This window comes from Cydia strobilella, chromosome 19, assembly GCF_947568885.1.
Source record: "Cydia strobilella chromosome 19, ilCydStro3.1, whole genome shotgun sequence".
NCBI lineage: Eukaryota > Metazoa > Arthropoda > Insecta > Lepidoptera > Tortricidae > Cydia > Cydia strobilella.
Window position 1 is genome coordinate 9,345,727 of NC_086059.1, and position 26,421 is coordinate 9,372,147.

General features: G+C 36.9%; 2 protein-coding genes across 4 annotated transcripts; one reads left to right on the top strand and one right to left on the bottom strand.

Moving 5' to 3' along the window:
- On the top strand, positions 1-13,525 carry LOC134750121 (luciferin 4-monooxygenase-like). Its single transcript, XM_063685228.1, has 11 exons — positions 1-411; positions 1,253-1,409; positions 5,051-5,258; positions 5,752-5,944; positions 6,123-6,245; positions 6,342-6,516; positions 6,901-7,041; positions 11,095-11,226; positions 11,800-12,030; positions 12,392-12,554; positions 13,034-13,525. Exons 2-11 carry the CDS (start codon positions 1,254-1,256, stop codon positions 13,159-13,161), a joined length of 1,650 nt encoding a protein of 549 aa, XP_063541298.1. The 5' UTR covers positions 1-411; position 1,253; the 3' UTR covers positions 13,162-13,525.
- LOC134750113 (uncharacterized) lies at positions 13,460-25,806 on the bottom strand. 3 transcript variants are annotated; one of them, XM_063685211.1, is made up of 7 exons: positions 25,386-25,805; positions 23,622-23,736; positions 18,345-23,470; positions 17,890-18,164; positions 16,125-16,240; positions 15,273-15,424; positions 13,460-13,783 (listed from the first exon to the last, which is right to left on the bottom strand). In XM_063685211.1, exons 1-7 carry the CDS (start codon positions 25,698-25,700, stop codon positions 13,715-13,717), a joined length of 6,168 nt encoding a protein of 2,055 aa, XP_063541281.1. In that variant the 5' UTR covers positions 25,701-25,805; the 3' UTR covers positions 13,460-13,714. The 3 variants fall into 3 exon arrangements, 2 of the variants coding, with proteins under 2 accessions (XP_063541281.1, XP_063541280.1); XM_063685210.1 differs by having other exon boundaries at positions 17,890-23,470; positions 25,386-25,804; XR_010128543.1 differs by lacking the exon at positions 13,460-13,783 and adding an exon at positions 17,723-17,820 and having other exon boundaries at positions 15,336-15,424; positions 17,890-23,470; positions 25,386-25,806.
- Between the last annotated feature and the right edge of the window lie 615 nt (positions 25,807-26,421).

Genomic DNA, 26,421 nt, shown 5'->3' on the forward strand with positions numbered 1-26,421 from the left:
ATTGTAACTAGGTAATGTAATGAATTACGGTGGTGTACCTAATGTTTCATATAAACGATTGATTGATTGAGGTTGTCACGCTGCTAGTTTAAATAAATATATTTTTTCAACCAAAATCCTTGTCTTTAATCGTTATCTTAATTGGCGCTGAGGACAGGATACCCGTCGTTTTCCTGACACGTTCAGAGGCCGATAAAATCTCGCGACCGTACTGTGCCGGACTACGTACGTTTCTACGTTTCAACGGGTAGCCAAACAAATAAATTTATTAAAAAAACACCAAGAGGACCTGCCGCAGAAGAAACCAGTCAACCTAGCTGTTTCAGGAAGCTGTCCATCTCCAGCCGACCGGAAACAATCCTGAGTATTCTAGACCAGCTGTAAGGTGTGGTGAAAGCAGCTGGAAGGAATGTGAGCCAATCTTTTTCATCATCCTTTCTGTTCCTTTTATCCTTACTTGTTTTATAATATTTTTCGCGTTATTAAGGATAACAAAACGCCATAATAACGTGATTAGTTTACAATATTATTCATGTTATTAAGTATAAGACAAACCATAATAACATTCGTTTACCAGCACATATAATATTTAATACTTTCGCGTTTTGAAATGTCGGTAAATAAAGGTAATAAAATATATTCGCGATAAATGTGTCTATAAATGTGTTAATATTCGTTTACCACGTCAGCGAAGGTGTCAAACTCCACTTTCAATTGACCTACTTAGCACCAGTACAATTTGACACTGGGTTAACGGTTTAACGGGTTAACCCCGGGTGGCGCTTAGTGTAGGTATTTTGCAATCTGTCTATTTTTAGCGTGTTTAAATTATATTTGCATTTCAAATGGAAGGCCTTTGGTTCCTGAGAATGTTATTAAAATGATCCCGATTTTCGATCGAGCCGCGTTGCTGAAAAAAACATTTTTAAATATATTACAAACAGAACAAAAACAATAAATACACAATTTAATTCATAAAAACATACACTTAAACACGAAAAATGGATTTAATTGCATTAATGCAATTAAAAGGGTTCCGACTCAGCTATACACTTAACTCTTTCGAGCTAAGCACTGCATGATATTCAGCCGGAACCCAAAGTGTACAGGACGCCCGGCACTTCTACCGTCCGGCGGTTTCCTACCGAAAGCGATGATTGCGTTATTCGTTTCCCCTCATCGAATAGTATGTCCCATGACCATGAGTCGGACATTCATATCCATCTCCAATATAACAATAATTTGTCCACAGAATGTATCCGTCAAGAGGAGTGAACGACTCCGTGCACTGGTTCATAAACGAGCTTACGTCCAGGGTGGTCGCGGAGTCGGGGACACACTCCGACATACATCATCTCGGGAAAATCCTGCTGCGGAGCCTGAAGGATTATCCGGATTTCGTTTTACAGGTGAGAATAACATACACGCCCACACCCAGCGCATCACACCCGCTCGGAATACTTTCTTTATTTCTTGAAATCAGCGTGCAAATTTTGATTAGTTCATAGACTTGAACAATGATTTAGAATAATAAATATTAAAAAGTATTAATCTGGACTGAAATTATAATTCCTTTTCTTTGTGGCAAATTTCAGTTAACTTTTTCTTTACTCGGCAACAAAGTTTATTCGCCTCTTCAATTCAATTCAATTTATTTATTTCGCTTGAACATACACAGTTGTTATGGTTACATGTCATTGGGATGTTATAGGTACATAGTGTAGCTATTAAGTGTTACATGCATGTATGGTCTACCACAATATGGCATGCAAAATCTTAGACTAACTTAAAATAATAATCTAAATAATCTAATTACAATGTTTTAGGTTAGTTTAATTTTTATACTCTATGTTTAGGTAGTTATTTATTTAATTTTAAATGCCTTGTGCCTTGAAACCCTCACAACGATTAATATTCTACGTTTTCAACCACTCACTGCATGCGCTCGTAATTGTATTCTTTCACTTGCTCTCAACTTTCGCATGAGGGGTAAACAATAACGCGAATGTTTTATCTTATATCTAAGATTTGGTTTTTAATGGATTTGTACAATTTACATTCTGATAAATAATTCCCCATCCCATAAATAAAGATACTTTTGCATAAATTGTTAATTAAAAGTACCCTCAAGAAATACTATTCAAGTTTATACTTAGTCGTGTTTTTTTATAATGCACATGTATTTTACTTTCTTCGTATTCGAAATAAAAAATGCACCATTTCAGTCTCAGACTATTGGCGATCTACTATTTCTATACAACGTGCTGTCAGCGTCTGCTGCGTGGCCGCGTAACGATAGATATAAATACGTTAAGAGACACTGTGTATAACAATTATTATTATTTTTAACCTCAGCAGCTCGAATGTGCGACTTTCCTCACTCCAGGGAGTGACGAAAGTGCGACTTTCCTCACTTTAGGGAGTAAACAAATGTAGCTTTTTAAATTAGGGAAGGCCACGAACTGCCACTTCATATTTCTATTACAAATTCTTTTACTTTTTTCTTTTTTTTTGTTTCGCTGTATTATTCTGTGTAATTAGAAATATATTTTTCCCCTCACTAGCTCGGAAAGCCGTCTTTTATCCTTTAAAACAAGCGGGGAAAAACGCATTTTATCCAATAGTGGGGAAAGTAATTTGACCTTGGATGGAGCGTGTTTAAGTAGCTTGACAGATAACAAAACGTAAAACGCTCATAATAATGGTTCGTTCGATATTAATTATCATTAAATAAATGATTTGAGAATCTAATAAAAAATACCAGATTTAGCTTTATTTAATGATTTTAAGTCATAAACCTTAAAATTCCATAATAAACGTTTGTTTTTTAATAATTAAAATATAAATCTGAACGCACAAGTTAAGTCGATGCAATTTCAAAACGCATCATTGACATTTCATACGTCAGAAATGTCAACATTGACAACAAAAATTTTGCTTTAAAACTTCTTACGTAAAAGTACAGAATTTCGAGAGTTTTTTGTTATAATATCGTAAAAAAATGAGTGATTCCAGTTGATGAAGATGATCTAACGCCTGTGGATGTTGCACTTTCCTCGCTATAGTAAGGGGAAATATATTTTTCCCCTCACTAGCTCGGAAAGCCGTCTTTTATCCTTTAAAACAAGCGGGGAAAAACGCATTTTATCCACTAGTGGGGAAAGTAATTTGACCTTGGATGAAGCGTGTTTAATTAAGTAGCTTTTGACAGATAACAAAACGTAAAACGCTCATATAATAATGGTCCGTTCGATATTAATTATCATTAAATAAATGGTTTGAGAATTTAATAAATAATACCAAAATAGCTTTATTTAATGATTTTAAGTCATAAACCTTAAATTCCATAAGAAACATTTGTTTTTTTAAATGATGTTGAATGTTATTCTGAACGTACAAGTTGAGTCGATGCAATTTCAAAACGCATCGTCAGAAATGTCAACATTGTCAACAAATTTTTTCTCACCGACTCCGACACGTAAAAATACATACACAACTTCCAGAGTTTTCTGTTATAATATCGTATTATCGTAAAAAAATGAGTGATTTTAGTGATGAAGATGATCTAACGCCTGTGGATGTTGCACTTTCCTCGCTATAGTGAGGGGAAAAGTTTTGTGTTACACACGGGTGCAAATGTATTTTACTTCTCGTGTGTTGAAACACTCGCGGGTAAAATACAACTTAGCACCCTTGTATAACAAATAACTATTAACCTTAAATATGTTCTCACTACTGAGGTGAAAAATTATATGTGCAGCACGAGAGCAAAGTTATTTTACATCTCGTGTTTTTGAGTCCTACGCTCAAGATTCTAGCTTAGAATCACTCGCTTCGCCCGTGATTCAATTATAGAATCATTCGCTTTCTCGGGACTCATAATAAACAGTCGCAAGAAAAACCAACTTTCCTCTCTGTTTGCACAAATAACTATTGTCTGCAACAACACGTGTCTGTAGGCCTAGTACAGGAGTGGCGCGAGAGTATCTCGCCCGCGAGATAGACTACCCGCCTTTAACTAACTGTATTAATTAATGAGGGACGGCTAGTCTATCTCGCGGGCGAGATACTGTCGTGCCACTGACTCCTGTACTAACCCGGCTGGTACGCTCAATGTCTGTAGATATAGATATAAACGGACCTTTGAACAAATAGGTAACGGTAAAAAAGCTTCATTAACTATGACATCAGATACGCACGATCCCAATCCTACGTTGACCAACGCACAGTATACGGTTGCTAATGCTAAGCGCGACATTTTTTAGAGTTGCCATCGGTTATCTTGTGAAACGTTGAATATAGTAGTAGTAATCACTTTATTGTACACAACACAGGTTTACAAAAATAAAGTGTGATATCATGCCCATGTCATACCGAAGATATTCGCAACGCATCTAAATCAAATCGACGAAATGATGGACCTTCTAGAAGTCGTTGACATTCAATATTTTTAAATTTATATTTTGCTAAAGCTGCAAAACCTGAGTCAGGCTCAGGCCGCATCGCAAGCGTACTGTCAACTAACAAATTGTAAATTTTTAAAAGGCAACATTTTTAAAGCATAAGTTTAAGGTGAGTTTAAGTAACAACTCGACAATACCATAATGACTGCGCCACGGCACTATTATAGAGCTGGATTAAGCTTAATCTACAGACTATGCAGTGACGGAGTGTGGAAATGCCCCAACAGACCGTCAAAGTTCTATAGATCTTCTTCTTCCTCGCGTTATCCCGGCATTTTGCCACGGCTCATGGGAGTCTGGGGTCCGCTTGACAACTAATCCCAAGAATTGACGTAGGCACTAGTTTTTACGAAAGCGACTGCCATCTGACCTTCCAATCCAGAGGGGACGTTTGAACCCGCGACCTCCAGATTGAAAGTCGCACGCTCTTACCGCTAAGCCACCAGCAGCGCTTCGTCCAAGTTCTATAAATATATGAATTAAGTTAATTTAATAGTAGCACCACCCACACGCCATTGACGCCATATGCTTCTCTTACTGTAATTTTCTCGTGCTGAATTCAATCCCTGATTTCAAATTTCCTTTAGATAGACGGGGCGACGGGTGAATCTGAAACCAATGGATCAGTCCTCGAGAGGACAGTACGCTGCGCCATCGCCCTCAAGAGCCTGGGTCTCCAGCGCGGTGACGTCATCACCCTCATGGCTCCGAACAACATCGACCTGGCCATACCGTTCTACGCGGCGCTCTACCTGGGAGTCACTGTGTCTCCTATTGACAGGACTTTGGGTGTTGGTGAGTATCCAGGATATGGTGGTTGCACTGTTATTTAATTTTCGTGCCCGAGAGTGGCTTACTTTAGGTACTATAAATTGACAGCGATGACAGACAATAAAAGCGTGATTGTTGTAGTGGCTCCTAGATTACATACACTATATAATCACATACAATCCACACGCATTCGGGATTGTTGATAAAATTTAAAATCCTCGGCTAATATTATAGTTTTTTCATCACACTTCGCTCAGTAAATGTGGAATTGCACGCAGGCTTAGCGGGAACTAGCTAGAGAAAGCGTTTTCCCTAGGGACTTATGAAGTTTCTAGTACCATAATTAGCAGTTTTTTGTCTTTATAGTTAATTGTTGTATCGCAAGTGTAATGAAAAACATTGTGTGTAACTCGGGGCGTAATAATATTGCAAACTCGAGTCTATAAATCGCTCCGGCAAGCCAACTGACCTCTTCTCTCTGTAATGGTAATAAAGTCCAAAATATATTTTTTTGTAGATGAACTCCAACGAACTTTCGAAGTGACGAGACCAAAGGTGGTATTTTGCCAAAGCGACCGGGCCCCAGATGTGCAGCTAGCTCTGAACAGAATCGAGTCGGCCTTCATAGTCACCTTTGATACAGGCTACCGGCTTAGTTTCCCTGAATTCTTAGGGAAATATGGGGACAAAAGCCCTTTCGACGAATTCCAGTGAGTTTCTTTAATTGCATAATATTCTAGTGGTAATTAAATAGGGTCTGAAGACAAATTCTAATTTAAGTAAGTATTATACCTAACAGTAGGCGGAGCACATTGGTCGTAAAACAGAGGGCTTCGCTAATTTAGAATCGTGCGACAATGACGACTGCAAACTTAACAAATTTTATAGGCCAACAGATTTCGACCCAGAAGACACTATTGCCCTCCTATTAGCCACCAGCGGATCTACTGGACTGCCAAAAAGTGCTGCTGCCACTCATAAGAATTTAGCAATCACAGCACCATACGATTGGTAAGCACTAAGAAACAGTCAAGTTTCGTTCTTCATGTCAGAATAATTTAGTTTTTTTTTTGAATTCGGTTCTAATTTGACTTCAATCTTTTCTAGGATCCGACACACAAAGTTCCCGAACCCTACCAAGATGATATTCATCATATCACCCCTACAATGGCTCACTGCGATAGCAATGTTTCTGACATCTCCCATCATGCGAATTACCAGGCTGCAATCATCGCAGACTTTAACGCAGAAACACACTTATGAGCTTATCAACAAATACAAGGTACTTTAGGGTGGACGCTAAGTGTACGCTCAAGCAGCGGTGTGTATGTTAAACAAATGAAAACATATGCGTGGTGGGGCCTCAATGCAACGCCGACGGAACGCTGCACGCCCCGCCGAAAGCGCCGCTGGTCGCACGCTATACCGTACCGCACGTATACTAAAATAGTTAGGTATGTTTGTAGCGGAAAGTGTGGTAAGATAGGTTAAAGGACAAGACGGGGTACCCGGTCTAAACCGATAGCTTGTAGGTACCTAATACATATTACTATACATATACGGAGCAAAATTTATCTGCAAGCCGCTCTCGAAGTCTCGATAATAAAATGTTTGTCCCTTTCTTTGGAGGGTTATATTATTTGAGCTAAACTACATTTTGTTGCAGCCAACCTTCAAGATAGTCAGTCCGACGTTTCTGACCACTCTTCTAACACCGGAGGGGCGTGAGGAGTGCGACTTCAGCTGTTTCGAAACAATCGTTATCGGAGGCAGCGCCGTTACAGCTGATCTGATACAGGAGGTTAAGGTACGACACTAAATAAGTACGCGCTCCATAAAATAAGGTAGGTCTATTCTGTAGGTCTGGTTTAGATGACGCTAAGGAATAGGAACCCTCATCCGCGGTATTTGGGTAACAGTGCTCAATTACCACGGTAATAGGCGATTTCGACATTTTGGTTTTAATAATTAGTTTTTCCTTTGTAATTGTCCAAAACAAGGCCAGAAAGGCAGAAACTAATAAAATAATATTTCTAGGTTTGTTATAAAAAACAGTTATAAAAAATATTTCTAGGTTCAATGTTCATACAGCGCCGGGTTATGCTTAATTTTGGCCTATTTTTGAAAAACTTGCTTAGCCCCCTCTTTAATAGGGGTACGTACCTTAGACGGTCTTCTCCACTTAGACCTTATGTAAAAATATTACATACCTAAAAGGTAAGGTAAAGGTAAGGTAGGTAGGTAAGTTTTATACATAGGTATTTATTTAATTTTGAACTGACCTGTCTCAGGAAGTAGCGAACTCACACGCGGACATTTAGAAACTAGGGCTCGCGGTCGAATCCGTGTTTCGTTTACACGTTTCGAATACCCGTCTCCGAATAATACGTAAACGGTTTTCTGGCCCGTTCCGCACGTTTAATTAAGAAACGTGTAGTTAAGACCCGTGTACACGGATAAACGGGTATTCGAAGATACGTATCTTATTTATCCGTGGCTCCGGGACACGTCCTTGACGATAGTAGCGAAGGAACGAACGCCAGCTACAAATGAATAGACAAAAGATTCATGACGAGTTTCTGTCATATTTAACCTTATTCCGTGAGGTCGTAGAGTCGAAATTAAATAAACGGTTTAGAAAACCCTTTCTTGAGCAGGTAGTTTTTGCTTGCAATAGGTATTACGAGTATTCACGCTTCTTATCAAAGTAGTATTTTATATAGCACTTTAAATAGCTACTTTTTTTTTACGTTGCGGGTTAGCAATAAAATAAAATAAAAACCTGCTAGTACCTATTTAAAAAAAAATTAGAACCATCGAGTTCAGTATGTAGGCAGGAAGTCAAACTAATGTTCGAAATTGGCATTAGGTAAGTATTTATAAAAAAGTTAATTTTTAACTTGCTTCTTTATTTTTAGTTTAATTTGAGAACATGATATGAAATTATATTTCTTGTCATATAATGTAGTGTAGGTACACCTTATAAAACAAAGTCCCCCGCCGCGTCCGTATGTACAGACTGTATGTTCGCGATAACTAGACCTCACCTATGAATGAAGTTTTTCTTTGGGAATGTTTATGTGTATATTTTGTTAAGGTTTTGTTTAAATTGGTAGAAATATGACGATGTTTACTAATGAAGTTAGAAAAAATCACGCTGGCCAGGACTTAATCGGAAACGCTGCCCAATCTATTTGAGATATAACGACACAATGTATGGTGGAAAAAAGTCTACAAAAAAGTGCGCGATGGCTGTCTGTCTATATTTTAAGAATAATTAACCCATTATTAACTTCTAAAAAAACCGGACAAGTGCGAGTCGGACTCGCCCACCGAAGGTTCCGTACAAAATTTTATTTTAAATTTTAGTTGTTATAGCGGCAACAGAAATACATGTGTAAAAATTTTAACTGTCTAGCTATCACGGTTCATGAGATACAGCCTAGTGAGTGGTGACAGACAGGTGGATGGAAGTCTTAGTATTATTGGGCTTCCGATGTGAATACTTGTTACAGAATGTATTTTATTATGCTTGACTCTCCAAGCGAAGGTCGCTAGTTATTAATAAACATTTTAAATCAACTTGATAAAATTGCACCTTCTCAATAAATTCTAATTGTTTTTGCTCTAGGTACCTCTTACCATAATAAAACGCTTTTTAGTGCGGCGCGGCTACAAAACAATGGAAAACATTTTCTTGTGCAGATGTTTTAACCTTATTACAACGACATAAAGCTTATAATTCGCGGTGACACTTGTGATAATAGTTTGGGAACCTACATGTTTTCGACGATGACAAACAAAAGGATATTGGAAAACAATGGATGGATGGACCATTTAAGTTTATTACCTGAACGCTAGTGAGAAAGTGACCAAAGTGAATTATGAATGATTACCAATTTAAAGATCTATCTTAATGTAATTAGCAATATTATCGCAAGTTATCCAAGGTAGTATGGGTTTTATGGTTCTTGGGTAAAATTCTGCTTTTCATTTGAGCATGATTACTCGATAATCCCGCTTTTGTGCACCTAACTTTTTTTGCGCCGTTGGCAGGTTTGTTGTTTTCGCAAAGCAGTAATACACCTGAGATAAAAATAACCACGAAATAATTAAACTGTTATTTTTAATGAATATTGTATTCTGTCTGCACACCTATTATTAATGAAAAAATACAATACCATAATGTAATTATAAAAAAAAACTATGATCGATATCAAATTCATGTAATTAGCTTAGAAGCAATCGGTTTTATTAAATGATATAAATAGTTTAAAATAAAAATTATATACCTACTATTAAACATAGGAAGATGGCTCAGTACCTATGTTTTATCAATACGGTTAAAAACAATTTAAAAAAATGTAATTGTGCGGTTTTATGAAACCACGATGCAAGTGAAACTTTTTTCGGATTGTAGGCATTTAACTAAAAAAATTCGGAAATTAATTCGAATTACGGTATTAAAATCGCGGTTTTAATGTTAACTTAATAAATTGGGGCGATAGAAAAAAAGTTTTACTTTAAAAATCGTACGACAAACGAATTCATCTGAAGTCAACATAATAATAGTGGAAAGTGGACCTTGTTACCATTGTACATTGGCTCAAACTGGTTCGGAGTATTCAGACCCGTTCGGAACGGTCTTAAGTACCCGTGTAAACGGAGATACGTGTCTGAGATACGTTTCTTGGGAACGTTCCTTCGAAACGTTTTCGAATCCCGGCGGTTCCGTGTAAACCGGGTTCTTAGTACCGCCGGGCTTAAGAACACGGGTATACGTTTCGGCGTGTAACACGGATACCGGGAGCCCTATTAGAAACGCGACCTTCTGTAGCTGAGCTAGTCTATACTTTGACGTATAAAGAATGATTTAGTACTCAAATTAATAATTTCGTTTTATCTTATCTACATACCTATGCCTATGTGGACGAAGAATACAAGGTCACCACGTTGCTAAAATGGATATGTGAATTAACGACAAGCTGATTTCTCATGCGCATACTAAACTGAGCTTTATTTACATTTTTATAACTAATACTCAATTATAACCCAATAACAACAAGAAACGACAAGTAAAATAATAATTATTATCAATAAATTGACAAATCGATTCAACTTACCATTTCGCAATATACTTACTACTAAATTAACTTTTTATAAGACTTGCTAACATTTTAGTTGTAATTTTAATTTAATAAAGATTAGGTTAAAATAGCATAGAACACTATTGTGTGCCCTTACAGGGTCATAACACCCTTCTATTATGCACATGACAAAACAATATTGAATAAATGATAACTTTTTAATGCACATGATTGTTTTTAAGATACACAGAAAAAAAAACAAGAACCAGATAAGTATATTTAATTTAATAATTTTATATATATTTTTTTAATAATTTTAATAATTTAAATATTATGTCTCAACTGATATTTTCATGATATTCATGATCCAATATATACCTTTCCTATTTAGTAGGATATAGGTAGATTTTTTAATTATCATTTAATTGCTTAAAATAATAAATAAAAAGTACAAAAATTTGCACGCGAAAACCTAGTGAGTTAAACGCGCGAAACGCCACGTGACGTCACGCGTTCGACAGATTAGTTCACATAAGTGTCAATCTCAGGTTGGACCGTCCAACGCTCTGTCGAATTCGCGACAAAAATATGAGCGTTTAAACCGCTCAAAATTTGTCAACATTTTAAATATTTTTTATTTAAATAATGTGAAGGTTTACAAAAGTATTTTTATTTTTTCCGGTGTTCAAAAGATTAGAATTATGATTACAAAAATTAAAAAAAAAAACATGCATTGAACTAATTATGCACTACATCTTTACCTATTGTTCTAGAAAATAGCGCCGCGTACAGAGGTACTGAACGGATACGGCATGAGTGAAGTCACATCATTGGTGTTCATAAATGAAGGTTTGAACCCCGGCTCTGCCACCGTTGGGAAACCTATGGGCTGTTTGCAGTACAGGGTAAGTAGATAAATCCACATATGTACCTACTTTATATTTATTATACCTACATATGCTGGCCTAAAGGTGTTTAGGACAATCACAAGTCATGTTCTTGTCACTAAAACGTGCTTAAAACCTATATAAAAAAAGAAGCATATAAGATGAGATCACCACCCATAGATGCTCCCATACTTTAGTATGAGAGAGAAAGAGCTGCTTATTTTAGTTACGTCCACGTTTACGACCTGTGCCCATGTAGTCAGCAGCAGAAGTAACTGAGCGGGAAAGGTGTTTCAAATGACCTGTACACGCTCTTAATCCTTGTGTTCAGTGCATTGTTCCTGACACCTCACCCTTTTAGCAGCTTGTGCGTAAATTACTGTACCTAAATTAGAAATATCAAAACTTAATCGCTGTATCCAATGAGTGGTGCGGCATAAGTATGTACCTACTATACAGGAGAACTCTGAACGCCTATAGGTAACTAGTGGTCACTCACGACACAACACACACGACTCACGGTCTTCGTAAACGCTTTATATGAGGATGGTAAAGCTCTCACTTGTTTTAAAAAAATACTTCCTATTACAGTTGATAGATGTGGAGACTCAAGAGGACATCTGCGAACCATACAAGAACGGGGAGCTGTGGGTCAAAGGCCCTGGTATAATAAGGGAATACTACAGAAACCCTGAAGCGACAGCAGAGGCGTTCGCCGAAGACCGTTGGTTCAAAACCGGCGACATGTTCTACAGAGATGAAAATTATAACTTTTACTATGTGGAGCGAATTAAACTACTGCTGAAGTATATGAATCATCAAGTAAGTAACTAGTGTAATTACCTACCTATCCCAACAAAAACATTTCATGTAAAGTGTTGCCAAAAATATCAAGCGCGCAAACATTTTACTCTAAGTTATCAAATCTCCTAGTACTTGCCAAGCCTTTTAACTTTATAAGACATAACTGTATCATAAGTCACCTACCACCTTAAAGTCAACCTAACCTTTATGACTTCCCTTTACCAGAGAACCTACTATCCAACAATCTCCGTAGAGTAATCAGCTTTTTCCAACTCTCCCCTCCTTAGGTCTGTGCCTTAGGGTACCTATGCAATGCACTCCAGGAGAAATGTAGATAAAGACTACGAAATGTAGATAGAAACTTTGTTCTGGTCAACAGATCTCCCCAGTAGAACTGGAGAGAGCAATCCGCCGGCACCCAGGAGTTCTAGACGTAGCCGTGACCGGTATACCGGACCAGCGCGGGGATTTACCGGTCGCTTGCGTGGTGCGGCGGCCAGGGCATGACGTCAGTGCCGAGGAGATCCAACAGTTGGTCAAAGGTATGTGAGATCAATCCGCCAGCATCCGGGAGTGCTAATTCACTGACCGAGCGATGCGAAGGTCTCCTTGTCAGCTTGGGAAAAATGCTTTTTTCCGGCTGTATTCGTTTCGGATTTCGTTAGTCGATTCTGTTGTCGGATTTATTTTTTTCAAAATGACGGCGACAGAGCGACTTTGACTGTTAACATCGTGTGGCGACATCTGCTGTAAGAGTACTAGACTACTTTAAATGTGGTATTTTCTATAAAAAGGGACCTTATTGTCGAAGGCGCTTACGCCATTATTAACGATGCTCCGATATAAATACAATGCCGCGCGACGCTGTGTGGCGTAAGCGCCATCGACAATAAGGTCCCTTTTCATAGAAATGCCCCAAATGACACTGCCGTTTCAAATCGTGATTAAGAATCATCACATTTATCAATAACGAGCTACATTTGTAACCCGCAAAGATGCTTACAATTTTCGTTGATTTCAGAAAATTTGGCAGAAACAAAACAACTAAGGGGAGGCGTAATATTCCTGGACGCAATACCACAAACGGCATCCACGAAGATCCATCGGAGAAAACTCAAGGAGATTGCTATACAAATGTTAACAAATTAAGGATAGATAAGAATTACTCCGTTTTCGAGTCACCATTGTGGCGTCAATGAATCTATAGAGTAATATACATTTAGTCGAGAAAAAATGTGTTAATATTAACCTTTTAAACGCCAATGGCCGATATATACGCACCGTAGGTTCAACGCCAAAGACCGATTAATCGGTCATAGACCACAGAGCAACATAGACCTACATGCATATGCGTAAAGTTCAATTTCAGTTTTGACACTTCGGTGACGCGTCGACGGCGTCTGGATGGCAGCTTTTGTGTTTGACACACATAATTCAAATGCAAAAGTATCATGAAATAAATTTATTTCTCAAACATCGAAAATAGAATCAAACTAACACATATATTCTGTTTTTAATTCCGTAGACTAAAATGACATTTCATGTGGTACTAAGAAATGTCATCTCATACACATGAAACGTCATTTTAGTCTACGGAATAAAAAAACCTTAGTATAAAATACACGCCATAAAAACGTCAAATATATATTAGTCCGCTTTTGTAAAATCATTGAAATATAACAACAATCTTACTTTGTATGTGTCAAATTTTCACAACTTGGCTGTAGTTTGATATGTTCACATCGCCGCTCAGTGCTTTCTTTTGCAGATTCTGAAATAAATAAATAAATAAGTATATTAAGTTCTTGGCAAAAATTTCATTTTTGGTACAAGCTTGTATCGCTGACTGTACTTTTATTACCACAGGCAACTAATACTCATCGATACATTCGATACAATTCTAACAACCCCAAACACAATCAGTTTGCGTTGTTTTATCACATAGTTCCCATGGCCACCTCCTGTCTCCATCATCAGATCAGTTCCATGTTATCATAATAATTATTGCATTGTCATCCATATGCATGTCATTTACATAAGTATGCAAAATTTCAGCTCAATCGGAAATCGGGAAGTGGGTCAAATTTAGCTTCCAAGATTTGACCCACAGAAACAGGCCAAGTTAAATAAAAGCTTGAAAAATAGAATAACAGTGACATATAAATAAATATAGGTAAAACATAATTATTAAAAGTCATAATGTAATGATTGTCAGATTATCATTAGTCATAATTCTGAAACCGTTAACATTTCAGGATTTTCGTAAGGTTATCATATACTAGATAGGTTAGGTTAGGTTTGTTTTATGGCAATCCTGAAAAGTTACGCGTTTTGAGAAAAACCAAATTATGACTAACGAAAATGAGGACAAACAATACATTATGACTTAAAACCTTATGGGAAACAGTAGAGACCAATAACAAGTCTGTTTTCGTTTCACAGTACGAGTAGAGCCAGCATCAAAGCTTTATCTGCCATGAAAACCATGCTTGTGTTGTGCAATAATTGTTATACAGTAATACCACGCTTTACGCGAGGGATACGTACAGCAAAAACTCGCGTTAAGTGAAATTCGCGTATATCGGGATTCACGAGAAATCCCCTACTGTTCATTTTTCAAACAGAATGATCAGAGAAAGCGGGGATTTCCCCAATTCAAAGACAAGTAAATGACTGCATATTTTTAAGTAGGTATACTTTGGCGAACCCACTTTGTGAGTAGAAAAAGGCGCGAAATTTCAAATTTTTCTATGGGAGGTAAACTCTTCGCGCCGACTTTTTTTAATTTTGCCGCCTTTTTCCACTGACGGAAATAGCTTGCCAAACTATACATAAGCAATCGACGTAATGCGAGGCACTTTAGCGCTAAATTTGAAATTCGCGTTAAAGCGAAATCGCGCATAACGGGGTCGCGTAAAGCGGGGTATTACTGTATACTGTATATGTTACTTATGTAAGTTATGTAATCTGTACGGAAAAGAGGTAATTCACAACCAGTCGGTGACCTATAATTAATACACGAGCGAAGCGAGTGTTCCAAACACACACAAGTTGAGTTACCTACTATTTCAGCATAAATTTTTTTTAGTACCTAATTGACCAAGCGTTAGCGCAACCCTCGGTGGGCGAGTCCGCACTTGGCCGGGTTTTTTTACATAATATCGCGAGGTCTACACCTCACAGTGCCCCACTAGTTAGATAGATAGAATACCTACTCTTTAATGCACACCTCAATAAAAGGTAACAGTAGATAAGTTTACCTTTTTAAAAATGTTCGCCATCAACAAATTAGTTTTCTTAATATTCTCCTTTTTAGCCTCCTCTTTCTTTTGGACTACTTCAGGCAGCGATTTGTATATCTTCTCAGAATGTTTCTTCATTTCTTTTTCGCTCATAATTTTCTGTTGCAGTGCTGAAGAATATATAAATCAAATTATTAACACACCTAACGTTAACACAACTAGTTATTTAAAGCATCAAAATGAATAAAACAAAACTTTGTTAAGCTCGGAATATAACATTTTCATTTCGTTTCATTTTTTTATTGATAAAATAGTACATTTTACATATCAACTAAGTAACTAAATACATTAAAAGAAATTACATTTCAGCACTTTAAACGTGTTTTAAAGGCGGTTGGCCAAAATTTCAAGTTGGCGGATTGTGATCTGATTCAAAGATGTTTATGAATGATCTGCTAAAACGACGTGTAAGTATCTCTTATAATACAGCTTCATAGTTTATACATATAAATAAATCAAGGCATCGATGAACAATTATTGATGTACGTAGTTTTGAGAATACTTGAAAATATCCGTTATTTATGTCAACGGCAAACGTCAAAAAACAAATGTAAAAAACGCACTTATGCGGCAGAAGTAGATGGATGTATGGATACTTGCATCATGTGTTGCTTGTTGAAGCTCAGTGGCTCTCTCAATAAATTTCTACAATTTATTTTCGGATTTTATGTCAGGTATTTTTATACCAATGAAGTCTATGGAATCTATGACTTTGAAATGAAGTGTACAAATTGTCAGTTAACAGTGTGCAAACCATGGTAAAATAATAATAAAAGTAGTAGTAGTGTATGGTAAATAAGTTAATCTTACGTCGTGTACGTCTCAAGCCAAGTTGCTTCGCTAGATATATTAACTCTCCATCGCTCAATGTTGGCAAGGACCCCAGTCCCACCAATTGTTCTCGCAGTTCTGAGCGTTCCTTGGCTCTGCAAAATATACAGATTAAAATTATTTTCATCATGTAGAGAAAAGCATCCATGATGCCTCTTACCTAACGCTACACTTTAAATACTTCTGAAGATCATTAAAATCAAAGTATTGGTTTTAGACTGGAAAATTTTCATTCCTTGAGATATTGTCTAACTAAAATAAAATGGGCGTTCTAACATTTTTATTTTAGACGTATTAAAAAGGTCACTGTGGAAATGTCTTGAAGAACAATATGGATGTATCCTCTACTTAAAATAAATTATTATTTCCAGAGGCCGTGAGTTCAAGTCTCACCCAAGGCAGTAATTTTTCCACTTTTAAATTTATTCTAAGCTTAATAGCATCGATCGCAGACGTTTCTGCTTGTTAAAAATTAAATTATTATTTATTACACAACGTGCACGAATTTAAAGCACCATAATTATTAGAAAAACATAGACAGCAGTCATTTTAAACACAATTTCTATTGAATAAATCGGATTGAAATATAAAAAGTAGGCGAGTTGAGCGTGACGTCACTATACTAGTTTTCATATAAATTCCATAATATTAGTAAATCGTTTTAACAGTTCTACAAAAGAACTGATTTGACTAGTAGCACAGTAGTCCATCTTTTGTACCATATTTTATGCAAAATAAAGATATTTGATATTTTTGATTTGATATTTTAGCCTATTTTGTCATTTGATTAAAAATATACTAAGATTGGAGAAAAGTAGAGTAATTGATTTTTAAACAACGAATTAGAGCAACGAAGGGAAAGGGACATCTTTATTTGAAAACATAATAAATAAACTATATTCAGACCAAGATAACTGCGCAGACTTTCTTCGCACGTCACATCGGTGCAGAGTTAGCTTGGTCCGGCTATATATATTATGCAGTGAAATGCATTAGAACAAGGAAAATAAGATGCGAACTTACCAATACCTGTTACACAATTCCAAGCCCTCTAAAACAGAATCTTTGTCTTTAATCACTATTAAATTTATATTTATGTAAAAGGGGATCAATAATAATATACATACAGTCAGCAGCAGAAGTTGCTAAGCGGGCGAGGTATTCAAAATTACCTTGACACGCTCTTATTCTCTTAACAATAAAGTCGCGTCAAGATCATTTTGAATTGAACACCTCGCCCGCTTAGCAACTTCTGATGCTGACTGTACCTAATACTAACTAAAAAGTTATTAATAGTAGAAGAGGTGCAGTCTTAATCGTGCTTTGAATTTCACAGCTAAGTAGATGTCGCTGTACACTCCGTACCGTACATTTTGCGGTAACGCTGGTCTCGAAAAATTGACGTTTGACGATTCCGGTACCGATTGCGCCATCTAGTTTAGCTCTCAAACCCGGGAGCATGATATATCCTTAGACTGCACCTATTCTATAATCAATAACTCTTTGAATATAATTAAAGTACTACTGTTATACATTATTTTCAAAACTAGGTGTGCATAATCAACGGAATCAAATACCTTCACGATACATGTCTGTTTGCCTGGTGCAACCCGTGCAATTTGGGGTATGAACTATGACCATATTCATACGAGGGGTGACAGGCTGGATTTCATTTCTGAAGTAAGAAATATTGGTAAGTTCTTGGGCTATTTACAATTTCTAAATACAGTACTCTTGAACTTACCTAGACTCGCTCGTCATCCTGATGCAATTTTGACGGGTTTCGCATCTGTCCACAAAGTCAGGTCGATTTTTTTCCAAGTAATCCCTGACAGTACACGCATTTGCTATTTTGACGTCATCCGTACTAGAAATTCCGCACTCATTAGGCCAGCTTTGAGACCTGACTTTAGGTTCAAAGCGTGTATCACAATACGGCAATTTCTGTTCTATTTTAGCACAAGCTTCTTTGAAAGGCACGTTCGCTTGCTTGTATTTCGGGACTCTCACTATAACATTCTGCAATGGGCGATATCGTTCAAAAACGGCCTCCTCACTTATTAAACTATCTGACGTTTGAACAATTAAATTGTAAGCGACACATTTCTTTTTATTTTTTTCCGTGGATTTACTTCTATGACATCTGCATCTATGATGTCTGTAGTGGGACTTTTCACGTCTACAATGATCGCAACTTACCGTTGTTGTGCTGGACGCTTGGCATTTCTTACAAGCTTTGCAACGCTTTTGATATTTGTCGCATTCCTTCTTAATCTTATGTACAAGTTTAGTCGTAGGAGAGTCAGTATGACAACACGGTGGATCTGTAGAAACCGGAATATCTGAGGAATCGTCACAGTGATGAGAGTATAAAGATTTGACTCGTCGTACAGTAGACTGCACGCATTTATTGACGAATTTCTTAGCGTCTTGTGTTTTGTTTCTTTCTTTGTCACATGTACCAGTTTTATGACTGCATTCCTTGCATTCTGAAGTACCAACGCAGCCGCAACTTCTATCGCACGTGGTTCGTAGTTTTTTGGGTGAGTTACAACTGCTTCGTTGTTTAGGCTGTGATAAATGTTCGCGCTCCGATAAACTACTATAAGTACAACGTTTGTCAATGGCTTCTGGCTTTCGAGGTGAAGTGCTTCTAGTTTGTTTTTTGCCGTAACCGTCGGTTCTACATTTTGCAGGCTGGAATTCGACACATTCGTTGCAGTCTGATAACCCATCACATCCACACCCTTTGTCACAAGTTTCCGTTTTCCTTGGTGAAGTGCACCTCTCTTGTTTTTTAGGCTTCACAAATACTTTTCTGCATTTTCCAAACCCATATCTTGGGGATTGGGATTCAACACATTCTGGTGAGCCATCACATCCACACCCTCTGTCACAGGTTTCTGATTTCTTGGGTGATGTACCACTATCTACTTTTCTAGGCTTTCTGGATTCTCTTCCACATTCTCCAGTTGGAGATTTTGGAGAATAGCAATCAACAAAGTTATTGCACTCTGATGAAATATCGCATCCACTACTTTTATCGCAGGTTCTCTTTGTTTTCTTTGGTGAACCGCATCGTAGTTGAGGATTTTTAGGTTTTTCTGACTCTCTGCATGGGCTTTTGCGTTTTGGAGAATGGGGCTCCTTACAATCCTTACATTCCGAGGAACCATCGCAACCGCAACCTTTATCGCAAGTAGTTTTTGTTACCCTTGGTGAGCTGCCTCTAGATTCTTGTGTTTTAGGCTTCGCAGATTCTATGTCACTTCTACTGCTGCCGCCATGTTTATGAGAGTCAGGATCTTCACAATCTTTGCATTCTGAAGAGCCATCGCACCCACAACCCATATCGTAAGTTTTTGCATCATTTGGTGGAATGCCACTATATTTTATGGATTTTAAGGAATCATACGCACAAGATTTCTTATCCTCAGATTTGTGTGTAGCCCCTTCTAATCTATAGGCATCTTGGCCAGAATTCTTTGGTTCGTCTTTTGTTGAGCAGGGCGCATTTTTTTGGCTTGCTTCAATTTTTAAATTCTTTCCTAACCTCGGAGATTTTTCACCACCGTTACCCGAATCAGTTTTCATAGATGGGCCGGTGCAGTTATTGCATTCAGAGGTACCGTCACAACCACATCCTTTCTCGCAGGTAAACTTGACGGGTGCTTGCTCCATTTTACGAAAAATTTCATCAGGGTTGGCGACTCCACTGGCCTCACTAAAACGTCTACTTTGTCTACTCCCGCGACTTGAACAATTTGTTTTCATATTTCTCTCATATATGTTGCTTTTTTGCGGATATACATTAGCAGCTAAAACCGGAATGTTACCACTTCTTGCATTTTTCCTCTCTGCATCTTTACGAAAATCGTTAGCACTCTCAAACTGGGAACTTTGTTCCTTAGAACACTGAACTCCCTTAGAGCTTTGTGAAAACTCTTGGTCCCCATCACCACTGTCATCAGTATCCAAAAGATAACTTAATGCAGTTATGATTTCTTTAAAACATTTCTTCTTACTACGCTTGTCCGTCTCTCTTTTCGAATACCGTTTAGTAATATCCTTAATCGCTTCTAAGATAAGATCTTTGGGTTTTCCTTCGTCAGTATTGTAGCCCCTTTGCTCCTTTAACTTCTGCCACTCGGCTGAATATTTATTTTTAGAAGTATTAAAGCTATGGAATCTTTCTCCAGTACTGGATTTTGAGCTTTCGGACACACTATTTTGACTGGGTGTGCTCTTATTCGATTGTGGTTGCGATCCGCCATCACCCATGGATTCTGATTGCTTATTTGATGCAAAATCTTGCTTTATTTGTGTCCTAAGATAAGGATGAGTTTCTTTGTCCATGGTGAAGATGGTTTCTGTTTGAACACCGGAATTTGCTCCAAGATTCCCCGTATCAGTGTTAGAGCGTAAGAGAGGTTTCTTTTCATTGATTTGAACCTTCTTTGGGTAAGTACTGCGACCAGCAATCCCGGAATCAGTTAAAGTACCTAAATTATTCTTTCTCTGTATCTCATCTTCTTTTTCAGTATTATAATTGCTACGTACCGGGTCTCGAGATGATAAATATTTTTCATGGTTGGTTTTTAGTCTATAATCAGGTTTATTTACAATGCTATGTTCGGCTTGCAGAGGTTCAGAATGTTCATCTAAAATAGACATACCTTTTAGACTGGGTTTTCTTTTACCTGTGATCATTTCTCTATCAAGCGTGTTTTCGTTAACGCCCGGCATTGCTTTTGGTATTTGTTCGTTTTGAACTTTTAGTGCGTTTCCACCTATGCTCAATTTTAGCGTCATATTAGTTCCTTGTATAGGAATCACTATATTATCTGCAATATTTTCAGGCTGATTTGTAAATGTTTTGTGGCAACCAACACAACTTTGAATAACATTCTCTTCTACAGCTTTCTGGTCTATCAAAGGTGCCATTTGGTTTAAATCTTCAATAAGATTATCTTGTTCTCCTCTATCATTACGATGCATGTTATCCTTTGACGATTTGCAGGTATATGAATTGCAGTCTTTTTCAGTTGAACATCGGCATTCTGAACTAGTCTTAGAAACTTTTCTATATAGCTCGTTAATCAGTTTGACACATTCTGCACTATCTATGATATTTAAGTCTGACTCTGAGGGGTCTGAAATTTTCGGATGCACACTAAATTTAGTTTGTAAACATCTTGTGCAAGCTATGGGTTTATCTTTTTTTGGATGTTTAATACAAGACTCGGTATTTATATCATCTTTTAATGATGAACTAGCAGAATGTACTCCACACAGTTGTTGGTTAGTTACACAGCTTTTAGATATAAGTACTGGCTTTGAGATAGGGCACTTATATACCTCAACTTCATCATGACTGTGGTGAAAAGTTCGTGTTTTTTCAGTGCATAAGCAAACATATTTTTCTTCTTCAGCAAATTTAGACGGATTACGTGACATTGGTTTATCATGAACATTTATATTTACTTGAACTGAGCTATCTGTTACAGCAGGTCTATTGCAAGATCCAGCTAAATTTCTTTGCCAGTTATTAGGTTCTTCTCTTGGTGAATTCCCATCGTTTTTCTGCATTCTAATTTTAGCATTACAAGTCCGGTCTTGCATATCAGAATTGCCAGAAGACAAAGTAAATACAGAATGACTTCTGTGTTTTCTAGGGACTCTTTGTCTAACAATGTCGAAATTTGAACTCCCTCCTTCTAATATACTTGCATCACCTGAACCGTCATCATAGTTGTTTCTAGTCAGATCTTTAATTAGATCCTTTAAATTACTGTTCTTGTTTATATCAAGGCGCGCAGGTACTTTTTTCACAGGTTCAGTTCTAACAAGTTTCTGTTTCATAAACAATTCTTTGTCTCTCAAATGCTGTTTATATGCCTCTTCTTTTTTAAGAGCACCAATATATTTTTTATACAGTTCTTGTGATGATGTTATAGCAAATACTGTATCAGAGGATGTCACATCTTTTGCTGAATTGTTAGATAGGTCAGTTTCTGTAGTAGTTGATGATATTATTTTTGATAAATAAGATGTAAAAGGTTTGTCACTATCAACTACAGATGGCAAATTAGGTGCGCTTTGAGAAGTGGAGGCTACATCCCGAGGATCAAATTTACTTGATCTAAGTATAGATTTTTTGGGTTTTGAGTGAACAACTTTACCTTCAGTGTTATCTGCTTCTGAAGTACTGGTTGTTGGAGTTTTTTTACTAGTCAAACTCAAAACCGATAAAAATTCAGGTGTAGTTTCACCCTCTCCATAGTTTGATTTTAGAAGCCTATGAATTATGTCTGTCACAAGCTTCTTTTTTAAGTTAGAATCATATTTATCTTTCAATGTTGATTTGAGGACATTTAAAGTCTTATCAAGGTCTTTGCTGAAAGAATATTTTGATTCTTTGCTTGAATCTGTAGTGTGAACTGCGCTCGATTCAAGGCTTGATTTATTGCCCACATTATTGTTATTGTTATTGTTAGATCTATTTGAATCTTGCTTTCTTAATTGATTTTGATTATACATGTGTCCTGGCATGTATTCAAAACTTTCAGCTTCTGACACTTGTTCGCCACTTTTGTCTTTCTCAGCCATGACTTGTTTTTTTCTAACAAGTTTTTGTTTACTTTTCAGTTTTGTTCTTGACTTCCTAATTTTCTTCCGCCTTTGCTTCCGTCGCAGTGTGTTTAAGCCTATCAGAATCGGAATTTTAGGTGCAGAAGTAGTAGCGCTTTCTAAACAATCATTAGAACTTTTGTCTTTTTCTTTCCATCTCAATAAAGATGTTTGTATTTCTTTATCAAACTTTACTTCTGTGTTTATTTCTGAATCAACCTTTTTTTCTGGTGAAATAGAAATATCCTTTTTCACATTGTCAATAGTCATGCCACCATCTTTTTGCAAATTGACGGAAAATTGTTTTGTCAGGTTCACATTGATTGGTCGAACATTTTCCATATTATGTGGTACATTTACTTCAACAATGTCCACATCTTTTCTTGAAATTGATATTGTTTTCGTCCCCAGCCCTTTTTTGGTTTTTGGATTACTGTCATTTGGGTCTACTGGAGTGGAATGGGCAGTAGGTATTCCTAAGTCACTATTTTGTTTATAATCAAGTGTAAAGTGTTGTTTTTGTGCCAGAACTTCCCTTTCTAGAGTGCTCAGACTTGATGCCAATGTTTTCTTGTCGTTTTCATTGCCATAGCCAACATCTGCCAAAGAATCCCACTCTAGCTTCCGCTGTGAGGTTATACTACTTGTTGGTGATAATGGCTTGTTTATGGAAGTGTCTAAAGTTGCATCAGCAGCTGAAATCGGTAATTGAATATTTGAGCTAGCAACAACTATAGGTTAACCGTGACATACCCATACATACAGCTTATGGCTTCGCCATTTTGAAATATTTTCGAAAACTGAATCAACAAAAAAAATACAATTAATAAGCTTGATTCTACTTACATTTTTGTGAATGATTGTCATCCACAGATTCATCTCCAGAAGGTGAAATGGCTGGTAAGACATCTGTGATGATTGGTGGGGACTCTGACTCGTCATTGGATGGTGATACCCGTTTCTGAAATTTTATGACATTATTATTCTATAAAGCTTTTGAACAAAGGTTCTTCTATTCTATTATATAAATTAACTAGATTCTTATTATTAGAGCAGCAACCACAAATCTTAATTGTCAAAACTTGTGATTATTTCTATTACAAATGTATGAAAATCGTAAGAGCGAAAATAAAGTGGCTGGTAAAGGTAATGGCGCCACTTTTAAGCCTGGCACCATTGGGTTCCTTGAAACCTGAAGCCTAAGAACTAGGGAATGCTCCCAGTACTGAATTTGTATGGTGAGAACCGGGAATTCCCGGTTCCGGTACTGTATTCATATAGAAAACCAGTACCGGGAGGACTCCCTACTAAGAACACCAATAAATCAGAGACGCTTTCCAGATAGATGTTCATACATTGACCCGCCTATCTATTGCACGCGCATGCGCATGAGTTCGCATGACGCCCACGATTGGTTGTCACTACTTACTAGTTGCGTTAGACTACACGATTGGCTCGGATTCGTGAGTGACACTGCTGAACTAGCACCATTCTTAGTGCCCATAAGGCCTGTCTATAGATATATGTCAATGAAGAAAACTGGATAGGTTCAACTCACTCAAATCAGCCTAACCCTTTAAAAAGCTCGTAAAGTATTTACTAGTAGGTATGAATGCCTAAAAAGAGTTAGTGGCAGTTTAAACATACAATAGGGGGTATTACTGCAATACCATAGAGTAACTTATACATACTGTGCCTTTAACAGTGTTTTGACAAGTTTTCAAAGATAATAAAATATGACATTGATGCATCAAGGCGGTTTGTTTACAGAGGACCTACTGGGAAACGCGAATCCGAAATTTCGCTATCTGCCTCTTTATTGCTCGAATGTGCACAAGTGACAGATATGTTAGATAAAGAAATTTAGATTTTCTTTTTTCGCGATAGACCCTCAGATTGTGGTAGTGGCCCCTGCGCAGATTTTCGCCTAATATTAAATGATAAATTACATTAATTTGGTTAATCTAGTAAAAAGCTATAGCTGAGATAAGTCCATAACAAATGGTGATAAATAAAGATATTGTATGCATAATATGATATGTAGTACTATGACGAAGAACACAAGATATAAGCCCTCATATAGAGAAACTAGCTTTTGCCCTCGACTTCGTCTGTGTGGAATTAGTAACAGCAGCTAGAGTAAGTTTAGCGCCTGGATAAAGTGTGATAGCAATTATTCAATTTGAGCATAAGCTTAATTGTTTGACATCAATTATCAGGAAATTCATTTAATCTCTCAATTTCATCCCTCTTTTCACTCTCTTTAGGGATGATATCCGACAAAAAACTATCTATATGCCACATTTCAACTAAATCGGTTCAGCGGTTTAAGAGTGAAGAGGTAACACACAGACAGACTTTCACATTTATAATATTATAGTATGGATTAGGTAAATAGGGTGTTTTGGTGATTAAAGTCCTTATGGCAAGCGACAAAGTAAGGTACCACATTGTCGCTTGCCATAAGGACGCTCTGACAGGTTTTTCGTATAAAGGTACAAGCAATTTTCGTCCTTATGGTAAGCGACAATGTGGTACCTCTTGCTTGAAAACGTCACATTTACTCAAATAATACTAAAATAACATTAGTGTATATGTATAATTACTTACCTCCGTGTCAGATCTCTCTGGAATGGAGCATTTAATCGAGATCCTGCAAATTTCGTTAGAAGATTCACTCTTCTTTTCACCAGAGTCTGACGTGTCACTTAGTTCCTTCATTCTTCGCCAAAATAAGCTCCTCGGATCTCTTATATCACTTTGTGCCGTTGTCAAAGAAAAATACTGCTCTAAATCTCTTTTCCTTCCAAACTTTTTATAATAGTCAAGAACCACTGAGTTTACAGCCGATCGTGGTCTTTCGTCCGAATCGTTCAACAATTTTGATAAACCTGCGTTACTTCCACTAGCAGCCTCATCTTCCATTATTTCAATAAATGCTTTCGGAAGTGTCGTCCAGAACAAATTTTAACAAACGACCAAACCATCGCAAATTAGTAATTTACTCATAAACGGTTTCCCAACCCAACACATTTAAAAAAACTTGACGTCTTCGATAAACAAAACAATGCAAGCTTGTTTCAATGTTGCCAGGACATTTTTAAAGAAATATCAAAATTTCACTTACACAAAAGTACAGTCAGCCACAATAGTTACGGATAAGACCACGCCAAAGGATCTACAATAAAATTCTCACATAGCTTTACAAAACAATATCTTTATCTCACACTGTTTGCGTGTGAGACAGATAATTTTGAAAGCAAACTGTGGTGATAACCAAACACCGGATTGACGGGAGCAAAAGTGCATCAGGGCTGGTGATGAGATGAAGGACTTTTTTAATGATAATGTTACAGACACCTTCTAAGTAATTTATTAAAAAAATGACATACTTACTTAAATTACTATGACATACATACCTAAATTTATAACAAAACAATTTTATAATATGAATATTGTACAATAATTTATTTATTATAATACATTTATTAATGATCTCATGTGTATAATATTGTATACGCGATATAATCCGTTTTCATAGTTTTATCTCATGTGTAATTAGAATAATTGTTTTATGACCTGATATTTTTTTAGATAAATTAATAATTTGCTACATACAATACAATAAAATATATAATAATAAAAT

Excerpts from the sequence above, each read along its gene's own strand:
- LOC134750113 (XM_063685210.1), bottom strand. The coding sequence starts at position 25,700 with ATGGAAGATGAGGCTGCTAGTGGAAGTAACGCAGGTTTATCAAAATTG. Across the intron at positions 16,241-17,889 it reads AGGATGACGAGCGAGTCTAG|AGCCAAGGAACGCTCAGAAC; the intron begins GTAAGTTCAAGA and ends TATATTTTGCAG. Across the intron at positions 15,425-16,124 it reads TGGCTTGAGACGTACACGAC|CACTGCAACAGAAAATTATG; the intron begins GTAAGATTAACT and ends TATATTCTTCAG.
- LOC134750121 (XM_063685228.1), top strand. The coding sequence starts at position 1,254 with ATGTATCCGTCAAGAGGAGTGAACGACTCCGTGCACTGGTTCATAAAC. Across the intron at positions 7,042-11,094 it reads ATCTGATACAGGAGGTTAAG|AAAATAGCGCCGCGTACAGA; the intron begins GTACGACACTAA and ends CTATTGTTCTAG. Across the intron at positions 11,227-11,799 it reads TGGGCTGTTTGCAGTACAGG|TTGATAGATGTGGAGACTCA; the intron begins GTAAGTAGATAA and ends TTCCTATTACAG.